Source organism: Ursus americanus, chromosome 9 (assembly GCF_024610735.1).
Source record: "Ursus americanus isolate L20-20 chromosome 9, mUrsAme1.1.p, whole genome shotgun sequence".
Taxonomy (NCBI): Eukaryota; Metazoa; Chordata; class Mammalia; order Carnivora; family Ursidae; genus Ursus; species Ursus americanus.
In genome coordinates, this window is record NC_142135.1 from 9139138 (window position 1) to 9151311 (window position 12174).

General features: G+C 34.9%; 1 protein-coding gene across 11 annotated transcripts in view; it reads right to left on the reverse strand.

Moving 5' to 3' along the window:
• PHF20L1 (PHD finger protein 20 like 1) overlaps nucleotides 1-12174 on the reverse strand; it is an 84115-nt gene that overhangs the window by 45751 nt on the left and 26190 nt on the right. For 6 of the 11 annotated variants that reach the window (XM_087864602.1, XM_087864606.1, XM_087864601.1 and 3 more), the window contains 3 exons: nucleotides 8979-9192; nucleotides 8274-8402; nucleotides 2823-2905 (listed from right to left, as the gene is read on the reverse strand). In XM_087864602.1, the coding sequence (XP_087720728.1) occupies nucleotides 2823-2905; nucleotides 8274-8402; nucleotides 8979-9192 (426 nt within the window). The remainder of the gene's footprint in view (nucleotides 1-2822; nucleotides 2906-8273; nucleotides 8403-8978; nucleotides 9193-12174) is intronic. The other 5 variants (XM_087864609.1, XM_045812243.2, XM_087864605.1 and 2 more) reach the window with 1 other exon arrangement.

A 12174-nucleotide genomic window follows, 5' to 3' on the forward strand; every position in this document is an offset into this window, starting at 1 on the left:
ATTGGATTTAAAAACAAAATACGTCGCATTCTTAGATGGGAATTTTTACCTTCCTCCTGCCAACTGATACTTTTAAAAAAAAATTAGAACTTTGTCAGTTCTTTCATAAAGAATATCTTTATTCATTTGGCAGTAAAATTTCCTACCTATGTAGAAATAGATGTGAATGTGTCCAAAGACAACAGAGAATAGCCACATTGGATGGATTTACAATCTACAGTGTGGGAATGCCTATGCTGTATCTCTTTCTGACACACATATCTGAGAGCAAAATAGGAGATACACTTTTTTAAAAATCCATACTAAGATAGGCCTCTATAAAATAGAACCAAATTGCTAGCACTATGAACAACATGCTTGTCCCCAGGAAACCTTTTTACTTCCTGATCTTTTGTGAGGGATGACCATCAGGTCAGCAGTCTGCAGTTCTCTGAAATATGAAAGATCATGGTCTGGGGACCAAACAGCCTTCTGCTCCCACTAAAATACAAGGCACTCAAATTCTGGTGTACAGTTGGTATTAAGTAGGGCACCTTTGGATGCCCTACAGATGGCATGTCGGACATACCACATAAAAGGGCTGGTGTCAAGTGTCCCATTCATTCAGTAGTCATCATTTCTATTCTTGAATTTACTCATTACACATGTGTATAAGTGCAGATTAATCATTTGAAAAAGTACTACATAAATGGAAAGGATTCCTAGACTTATCATAAAAGGTGTTGCCAGAAAAGTAATTAGAGCCATTACTTGTAAATAAACAATTTTATTGTTCATCTTCACATATGTGAGAGACATCACTACAGCATCCAGTACTCTCGAGTTACAAAGTTATAAAACAAGATTTGAAAACTTAAATTAGTATCTTGATAAGGTGCTTAACTTCTAAACAAGGACAAATTAACATTTTTAAAAACTTACTGAATTATGCATCTAATGCAGGTTTATCCAAAAGTAAATATAACATGACAATTCCCTAATACAATTAAATAATCTATAATTAATATCTGAGAATTGGGGTTCAAAACCACAGTTTGAATTTTTTAAAAGTGTAAATAAAAGGAAATCCATTAGCACAGTAAGTTCTGGCTATAGGCCTGTTATCAATCTATGTCATGAGTGACATTATTTTACTCATTAAGACAACAGAGGTTAGTGACAATAAATACCTCTCATTTAAGCCTAGAGTTGATACCAATACTCGTAATTGAGAGTTTTATAACTCGGCTTTTTAACTTTGAAGCAGGGCAAACAGCATAAAAATGAAAAGTTTGGTTACAAAACATTTTCACAATGATATCAATCTGAATGACAAAAAATGAGGGAACAGCACTTACGTTCCTTAAAAATCTAAAATAATTTACAAAGTTTTCAATAATGATTATTGGTCTCTTTGTTACAAAACTGGCAAGGACTCTCAAAAATGTCTTATGCAAATAGAAACAGCCGAGTTACTCAATTTTTCTTCCTTTTTTTAAACTCAATTTCAGAATGTTGTTGTCTACACTTATCTCTGAAATGGGCACTGCCCTTTATGCTAACTTCCACATGTAATAAGTAATTTTCACAATCACATTCACCGCAGCAGGATTGTGCATAATGAAAGATTGACATTGTAATGAATTTTCCAGAAACATTTTATTACCCAAGTCCCTGATTTATTGCATTCTAAGAATACCATAAACAGTGGTGAAAATACAAAATATTGTTATTATCTGGGACGTTGAATATAGTAATACAGAGTAAAAAAAGATCACTTAAAATTTGGTTGATATACTGACAGTAATGGCAAAGACTTAACCGCTTGATGATCACAGAAAATCAGAAGGTATGATTCGCTGACATATTAATCAATTTAAAAGACCATTGGTTTAATACAACATTAATGGAGGCACCAAAACAATGCACTGTTATCAAATCAGGCCTAAAATAACCCTGAAAAACTCAATACAATATCAATTAAATTTGGATTATTTTTTAAAACGCATATAGAGAAGAGCAAAAGATACTCATTTTAAAGTCTTCTTTATTAGGCTACTAATAAAGAAAATTAAATTAATACAAAAAGGATATATTAAAACTACATTAAGGCTCAGATTTTAAAACAGGAGAACCAAGGAAATCCAGTTATGGCTATTACTGTGTTCTTATAGTCTTACAGTGCCCAAGAAGTTAAGCCCTTAGAGAATGTAAAAGCATGCACAGTTCATTATGTACAGGTACTGTGGGAATCTGAAGGTAGCCAAGGCAAAATCTAGCAACTGCAACCTTCGCTTTTAAATCCCTCTATTAGGTGGTTTAAAGACAGACCCTTCATAGTTTTTTAAAATTCTTTTTTTTTGTAGTTATTAAAATATACATCCTAGCAAAAATGTATGGCTCATTGATCAATTCATAAAACACATAGTCAGTCTAACAACACCAACTGTTACAATATAAAAGAAACTTCTTACAAAAGAAGCTTTATTAGATGTCAAAAACCCTGTTTTAACTCACAAATGAAAAGTATTTGTGTAAGGGTCTTTTTTGTAAGCTAGTTAAAGGTGGTCCAGCTGGAAGCTTATACCCTGGGATGCCTGTCTCCAGGCCTTCAAATGTTGGAGACCGAGGCTTTAATGCCAGTCTACTGAAAACAAACACTAACGAAGTCTGTAGTTTATCTGTATACCTGGGAGAAGGCAGAGTTAAAAATATATCATCCATGAATTAGCTTCCTAGTCCCATATCTGATCACAAGGGCCATTTCAATTACGTGGATACTATAGCTCCGTGACCATTCCAGTTGGGAACCTTGAAAACAATCAAATGCTACCGTTTCATACCTGCTCCAGCATTGGAGCTGTTTCAGTGCAGTCTTCCTTTCTGTCAGCACCATCCACCCCAACAGCTTTGGATGCCAACAAACCTTGAGAAAAATTGTACAGAAATTGCTTATTAGAAAAATTAGTGACTTTCACTCTAACTTCCCCCAAATTTTAGAAGCTGAAATCCCCCATCCTTCTTACTATATAGGAAGCAAACATTCTCAAAAGTTTACTTGTCAAAACTACAAACACCCTTAAGACTAAACTGGAACTTGAGAGATAACTTATACAATTAGTTTTCTGTAAAAATATTACTCCTAGAGATATCCTTAAAAAACACATACACATACACACTTAGTCTGTAAAAATTTTAAATTCTATGGCTTAATGTCTAGAAACCTAAGATTGCTTAGATTAATACGCATAATATGGGCTTTGTCTATACAACTGAAATATAGTTAATATTAAGATCTGAGAAATCCTTCCAAACATCTAGAATGTAAGATTTTGTTGTTGTTATTATTAGCTAAAAAAAAAAAAAAAAAAAATACTCCTGATTTTTAATTCCACTTGGATCCTTTGACCTAAGCTTTATGGGTTTATCCCTATACCTCACTGTACCGTATCTTCTTACAAAAGTGCCAAAAACACTGATGGGTCTGTTTTATGTTAACAGGAACAAAGTGTGGACCTTTCCTACATTTGAGCTTAATATTATAGCCTCATTCTACAAATGAGGAAATAATTTAGGAATTCCAGTTTTCTCCAATGTTTATCACTAATTCTAAATTTTAGAAGACAAAATATTTCATCTGGAGTATATGCAATAACTTTGCAAGACATTAAAACTCTGCCTTAATTTATAAATTGAAGGCATTTACTTGGTCAAGATTCTCTGCAAAGCACCTGACAGGTACCCTCAATGAAGCCAAGTTTATAACACTTGTATAACAAGCATGTCTTTGCTGAGGACCACTGGAGCATAAAAGGTCACCGAAAATCACTTCTGTCATTTCGAAGTTGGTTACACAAAGCCTCTTCTTCAAAGGAAGTTAATTTTAACAATCGATGTCATAATAGTGAACTTACTACCGCAATTATACCACCAATACTACACTGAAGCAGTCTATAGCATACTTAATAGGAGGAAAAAAGTGCCCACAAATGCCACGTTAGTAACATCAAGCTATCCATGTGGCAACATCTCTTGACTTTTTCAGATAACAATCTCATAGATGTTAAGTAATCTAAGTATGAATTCAAATATTAAAATCATACCCTTAAAGTAGTACTAGAACCAACTGTTAAATTAGGCAAAAAGCACCTTTGCTTTACTGGGAAATTGAATATCCAGCACCCAGAAATGTAATTTAAGATAGAAAAGCTTGAGTGTACAACAATCACTTTGATACATTCCTGGTATTAAAAAGGATATTTGGTCTAGTTGATGTAACAATCTATATAGTTTGCTCACACAATATTAAGTATAGATTTAAATGGGGGGAAAAACCCAATATAGAAATAATTTTACAAAAGCCTATAGGCCATAAATTCAATCCTAATTATATTAATATCACTTCTGAACATATTTTTAGACGACTGAAAGAGATATAGCATGGGGTATTTCCTTAACATTTAAAACCACATTCACTAGGTTTTTCGTCTCTAGTTAATATTTTAGAGAATCAATACTACTGAAATAAAAAGGGAAATAGGGAATCAAGTTCTTTTGCGGGAAACTGAGTAGAGGTTCCACTTCTAAGGTTTACTCAAACAGGACAAATATTTTGCTATTCAGTCTATTAAATATATCTTCCTTTTGCTTCCTTTTATATAGGTGATAGAAATACTTTTTAAATCCTGTCAATGCACAGAAGAGATCTCAAATTACAAAATTAAAAATAAGGTATCACAAATTTAAAATAAACAAAATAATTCAGACACACTCGTGAATTTAAATTAGGATATTATAGACCCAATTAATTGAAAGCAATTCCCACCTACTGGTTTGTGAATGAAAACTAAAGCTTTGTAATGTTCTTATAAAAGTAATGGGGAATTTAATAAAATACTCAAAATTCTATCAGAATTCAAATGCGTCCAATACGATCGATAAAAGCTTTTCATACTTTATATACATGCTATCTTACAGAAGAGATACCAGATACAAACAACAAAAGGGGACAAGAATAAAAGTCTTTGACAAGTCTCTGATTACTGCTGCCTTAAGAAACTGTCCAAAATCTGTTTTCTTGGCCAGCAAACATGCTGGGGAGAAATGCAATATCCTTAGAAAATGAGAAGAGTTAGGTGAAAGGAAAGAGATACAAATGAATTTTAGTTATCTGTAAATACTTATTATCAATATATCACTAACAGGTCCTCCTCCAGAAGAATGTATCTGTAATTATCTTATTAGAATGCATTATTCAGTTTCAAGATTATTAGTAAATATCAGGTAAAAGTAGATATCAAATATTCATGAGTCACACCCACAAAGTCACAATTTCTCAATACTGTACTTCAGCTACAAAACACATAGTTGTCACTCTCTGCTAATGAATACAACAGAGGCCAGAGTACCCTGGAATACCAAAGGGGAAGAAAGAAAAAGTAGTTAAATTTGTGCTCTGCTTTTCAACCAGGGATTCCAAAACACAACATTCTTGTTGGGAATAAGAATCAAATACTCTTGAAATTATCATCAGTAACACGTACTGACCCATCCAAACCTCTCGTTTTTTTTTAATTATTTTTAAAATTCCTTAAGCTGCACATGCATATCTAAGCAGGTTGAAATTCTAGGAACTCCTAGAACTAGTAGAAACACACAATGCACCAATTACTGATGCTGCTTCTTTTGCTCCCTTGACAATTTGTATTTTAAAATCTACTCAAATTCGCTTGATTTGCTTGCAACTTTGTCCCAAAGTATGGACTCTTGAATCTCTCTGTAAAATTATCAGTTCTAAATCAGTACGCATAAAGTATGTAACTATTAATAAGGTACATTACATAATGATAAATAAGTCTCTGGAAGAATATATATATGCTGTGCAACTATCATTTCAATAGGTACTTATTCGCAAACTTCAAAAAAGCCATCTTATACCATTCCCTAAAGAGAACTCAGGTTTAGAATCTCTATAGGGTGTGTATATGGGGGGGGGGGGGGACAGAAGGAGAGTGAATATATCGATTAAATTTATCCAGTGGCTGGTCCACATATTTTCAGCTAGAATGATTTCAAAAATAAATAAAATGGAGTGTGGGGGAATATGCTGCCATGATCACAGCCCTATTCCTCTCAGTAAAGGGGAACAAAGACACGTGTAAGGGAACCTGATAAATTTAAAATACACCATAACAAAATCACTATTCCATAACAAATCACTATTTTATAGTAGTTCTCATCTCTTTGTACGGTCTACAAATGAAATTTACTGCATAGAAACAAGCCTGAGTTTCAACCAGTGAAGACAATCTTGTAAGATCTATTATCTTCTTGCATGATATAGCTGCAAGGTGAACACGAAATAAATGCAGAAAGATGAACTATTAAAAGGATTATCATACATTCAAATCTTCTGAGTAAATAAAGGGGAAAATCATAATGGCTTCACATCCATAGAATCTTCCATTTTTTTACTGCTGCCAAGCTATCACTTATTCTTTTGAGACTCCCAAGGGGAAGTGAGGACAGAGCCCCTCCACACAAGGTACAGGGTGTTACTAAGCAACCAGTATTAGAACTTCCTTGAGGCACATGGTAAAATGGTTTTCCCCACTATTGTCTTTTCAAGGCCACATGTAAATAATACATTGCTGTGCACTGAGCTGTTTTCTTCTTTTATTTCTTTAAATGTTGGACTTGAACTTCTTAGTAAGGCACCTGTGAGAACAGACTGCCTGAAACTAAAAGCAGATTATCCAGACTGCAGAAAACCCTTGAGGCTGGTAAGCGCTGGCAGTCACACCGTGTCAGCGTCACGTCCATCTCCCTTGATCTTGGCCCCTCCGGTAGCGCTCTTTCAGTCTTGGTCTCACAGGAGCTGGAAGTGCTCTTCCTCTTCTGCCACAGTATGCAACCCTAGTTTCCATTCCGCTAGGGCCAAACGGAAGTCTTTAAGCTGCCATCTTAACAATCACCCAGATAACATTTTGACTTTCTCCAAAGCTAACAGTTTCTAAGGAAAAGGTGGAATGGGTGAATTCATTTGAAATATTTCCTGTCCTGGGGCCAAAAATATCCTTTATCAGAAAAAGGCACAAAAATAGTATTAACAAATGGAAAGACTAAATATTCTCACCTGTTGAAACCAACTATAATCACTCAAGATGAACACTATGATAAAACAGTGGTTCTAAAGAACCTTCCAGCTACAGAGTCATTTTTCACCGGGCTTCTATTCTTCAGAAAATGGTCATGTCTAATTTCCATTTATTCTCTGATCTGACAATGAAACCAAAGCTGCTTCATATTATTTAAAAGAATGCCAACAAAGGTTTATAACGCTTTATTAGGCACTAAAAACCACTTTGTCCTTAAAATAAGAACATATGACTAAATACTTAAAGTATTTTAATTCCTCTTTTAACAAATACTCAAAAAAATTGAGTAGGTTTACAATTTTTTGAAAGACTAGAATCATTCGGCTGAACAGATCTTGGAAGTGATAGGCCGCGTATGACTGGCCCTGCTTCAGATACTTAAATCTCTTCTCCTGTGAACACTAACCAAGCTAGGATTTCCAGAGTTTTCATTATCCTAACACCCTACTTCCTAAATTACAACAAAGCACAGAAAAATAAGATGAGCTTCTAATGACCAACCTGAAGGTAAGAAATTTGAGAAACTTACAAAAGTACTTTTACTTTGGGAATTAACATATTCAGGAACTAAATTTAATTCATCATTCATCTTTCCAACCATATTTGCTACCATCTTTTTTTTTTTAAGATTTTATTTTTTCAGGTAAGGTCTACACCCAATGTGGGGCTTGAACCCACAACCCTGAGATCAAGAGTTGCATTCTCCACCCATTTAGCCAGCCAGCCAGCAAATAAGGGTATTTGCTACCAGCTTTAATGAGACCGGGCAAGAGTAAGAATGTTTTTATAATATTTAGAACCGCAGAGATTTTGTCGCCACAGGTTGACGAAATTTATAGAAACTACTCCTACCAGGTGATTTTAAAACTATGGAATTTTATCATATTTGATCCTATCAATCCTCACAACATCCCTGTGAGGTAGGTAGAAAATATGTGATAGTTTTCACATTTCACAACAGAAAAAGCTGACAGTGTTGGAGGATGTTGACCTTGAAGAACCATAAAATAACTGTCTTGTCAACCAGCTTGTTACACTAAACCACACGATGAATTTTACTTTATTAAAAACAGACTACTCTAAAATCAAACCCTCCAATCCTTCCCCCACCACCCCAAAAGAATCATTGTAGTTTACCAGTAATCTTGTTAAGTCGAGCTCTCTTTGCCTGAAATGAGTTGCCTTGATTATTTTTCCTCTTGTTTGATAATGTGCTCTCTGGCTGTGGAAAGACCATCTTTGGAACGTTCTCTACATGAAGTCCTACTTTTAATAGAATACATATATGAGAGTTTATCTAGAATCCAAAGTTAAAACATATGATTTTTTTAAAATAGCAAAATAGTAAAAATGCTTTGCACTTAATTTTTTTTAACCTGGTGCTTACTATAGAAATTTAAAAAACACAAATTTCTCCAGACTGATATATTAGAAATAAAGAACTATTAAGCAGTTATTCTTTAGAAGAGAAAAGCAGGAAGAAAATAACTCACTGCTTTTTCCATATGACATATTAAAATACATGCAGAAGCACTTAAAAAATTGAAGGAAAAAAACCCAAAACAAAACAAAACAAAACCCCAAAGCCTACTAACAAGAACTTAAAAGTCAAAATCTGAACTCATTTCTATTCAACAATACTGAGGTCACCCCTTATCCAATACCCATATTAGACCAGTGATCTTCAGCTCTATAACCTGCTACAGAAGTTAACCACTCATGCGAGGGAAGAGCCCAATCATTCGACCATACCCTCAAATTGCAGGTAGCCAAGGGGTCTGGCCTACTCTCTAAGTGAGTTTACCCTGCCACAAAGAATGAACGTAGGAACATATTTTGTACCAAATGTTTCACTAGATGTGGGCAGATCTTCCTTCTTCTCAACTTCTGCAGAAGCTATAGAAGTTGAAGTCTCTTCCTTCTTTGAAGGTACTTTAAACCATTTCCTCTCATCTTTCTCTTTCTCTTTATTGCTGTTGGCGCTGGTGCGAGGCTTGCTCCCTGTTTTATTCTTGGCTGCGGCTGCAGCAGCTGCTTTGACTAAAGCTATCCAATCCTCCAAAGGAAAAACACAGAACATGTGAAGTATTAAAAATTAATCAAAATTTAATTACGCTAATGAATAAAAACATGTCTCACATTTTCAAAGTTACCCCCACACGCACACAAATATAAAAATCAAATTAATTATATTTACAAGATAAATCAACATGGTGATTATCAAATTTAATGATCTAATGGGTTAGCTGGATTGTATAACCTTACATAAAATCAGAAAACATTCAGTAACAAATATTCCTTTGATGTATTTTCACAGGAATAAAATCTAAAATAACAGAGGCAACACTTTAACAAATACAGAACATTAAATGATACTCTTAGTACTTTAGATTCAAGTGGCAATCTGCATTTCTTTTCTGAATGCAACAAACCTTAAAAGAAGTAACAGAAAAATGCTTTCGTTGCAATTCTGTAAAGATTAAAAGAAATATATTTCCACTGAACAAATTACTATTCCTTGTTAGGAAGAATGTACCACTCACATTATGGTCAATTTCATAGAATTCAGGTATGATTTCATTAATTTTTAAAGCTTTGAAAGTTTGGACACCAATTTACCACAACACCTTAATATTACCAGTGAACGAAAGAGAGCCACTTGATTTGACCAAGGTGAAATACATGTAGTCAGGCTCCAGATTAATTTCCCTCCCTCTTCAACTTCCTAGGATTTGTGTTGATTACCATTCTTCTGAGATGTGAATATTTACTCTTCCTGTATTTATATTTTCAGTTTGTTGCTAAATAATTTTTACTCTTACTATTTTATTTTTAACTAAAAATGCTTATTGTAAAACATACGAAAAGATATTAAAAAGTGGTGCTAATATTTCAATTTTCACAATCAAAAAGATTTTTTTAACAAGTATTTGTAATATCTCTACAGTTAATCTTCCACTGAGACCACTAAGCTTCAAGGAGAGCAACTCAAATTCAACCAAAAAGGGTAATACATTAAATTCTTAGTCCACATAACTAAAAACTACTTCACAATATCAAATGCATTTACTTCACAGGTTACATTAACAAAAGTCAGTCATTAGGTGATATAGGTTGATGGCTGCTCAGTCTTGAGAATATACGTTGAAAACAATAAGCCATTAAAAATAAACCAACAAACAAAATCTGTCTCGTTCTCTCCCCCACGATTAAAATGAACCGAAACTGTCATGTGATTGCACCTAACACATTCATTCACCAATTTTCTATTGAATATCTTGCTACACGTGCCAAGAAGCATGCTAAGCATTCATGAGACAACTTATAAGAGATACTGCCTGAAGGGCCCCAAAAACACATAGCCCTGGAGCGACCACACCTTTGCTCCCACCTGGAAGATGACCACTATCTAGCTTTCTCAGTATTTAAACTGTGTCCCCAGTACGTGTCTTATTAGAAAGTGAATTAAGACACAAGGTGCCTGGGTAGCTCAGTTGGTTAAGTGTCTGCCTTCAGCTCAGGTCATGATCGCAGGGTCTTGGGTTCGAGCCCCACGCATCCTGGGATCGAGCCCCGTGCATCCTGGAATCGAGCCCCTCATCAGGCTCCCGGCTCAGCAGGGAGTCTGCTTCTCCCTCTACCCCTCCCCCCTGCTCATGCTCTCTCTCACTCTCTCACACCCTCAAATAAATTTTTAAAAAATCTTAAAAAAAAAGACACAGTTGTGAAATATAGATTTATGTCTCTAGTTTGTAAAAAAACAAAAAAACAAAACAAAACAAAAAAAACAAACCAGATAAACCAGTATTGTCCAATCCCAGGTTTACTTAGAGCCATGTTTTTTGGTGTTACCTATAAGGAACTGAAAGGCAAATAAAATTAACTATAAGACAGTGTGATATGAGAGGCAGTGGAGGAATAAACACAATACCATGAAAGAAAACAGAAGAGTAATCTTGACTTAAGAGAAAGGCTACTGGAAGGCTTCAGGGAACCTGACAGATGAGGTGAGTCCTACAGCAGGAATCTTCGAGGCAAAGGGCAGAAGGAAAGGAGTCAATGGGCACCACCAGGGAGAGGAAAACCATTAGACAAAGCCATGGCGATCAGAGTGTATGTACGCAAACGGGCACAAGGGGCAAGGGGAGGTCTGAGTAAGTCAAAGGGCTACAGCTAAGTTGAGCCTTGAGACTGACAAGTATTAGAGAAAAAAAGCACCACTGATGAAACAGACAGAGAGTAATCAACAAAGCAGAAAGAGAAACAAAAGTACAGCCCGACTAGCGAAGTGCCAAATTCAGCAGAGATCATACCTGTATGGCCTTATGAAGAGCAGAGTGCTTAATTCTCTGTTCCATATTGTGAGGAAATTTTTAAGTTGTTAGAGAAATGCTGAAAAATGCCAGGGGTAAATTCCATCCCCACCTCTTTTTTCTCTCCAATGAACAGAAAACTGGGAGAGATACATATTGTAGCTCTTAAAAGTGCAATCAGATATTTTTTTTTTAAAGTTCCTGATCATATGACTTGCTAATCATGGAAACACTGCAGTTGTGTCATTCAAGAATTCTCCCATTATTTTGCCCTTCTATTTTTAAACAGGTAAGATTCACTGTTAGAAATAACTGGTTTGATCCTCCCATGAATTAGAACTAATGATCTGCTTCAAAGCTCCCTGTAAACAACACAGCAGTACACAATAAAGAAATCAGATTGAGTTCAGTCACTCTGTGCATTCCGGTTATGCGAAATTCTAAGTCAGTCACTCGATTCTCTAAGTTCTGAATTCCTCAACTGTGAAATAGAAGTATCAGTCATAGTTATGTCAAAGGATTTGCTATGAGAACCCAATTAAATAATGTATGCAAAAAAAAGTTTTATAAATAGTAAAGGACCGTAAGAGCAAATCTTTAACATTAGTGAGTTTTATATCAGCACACCTGCAAAAAGAAAAAATAGGATAGAAAAAGCTACAGAAAGTTTAGAGAAGAATATATTTCCGTACTGCATCTATTTATCCTTTGCTAATTTAGTAAAA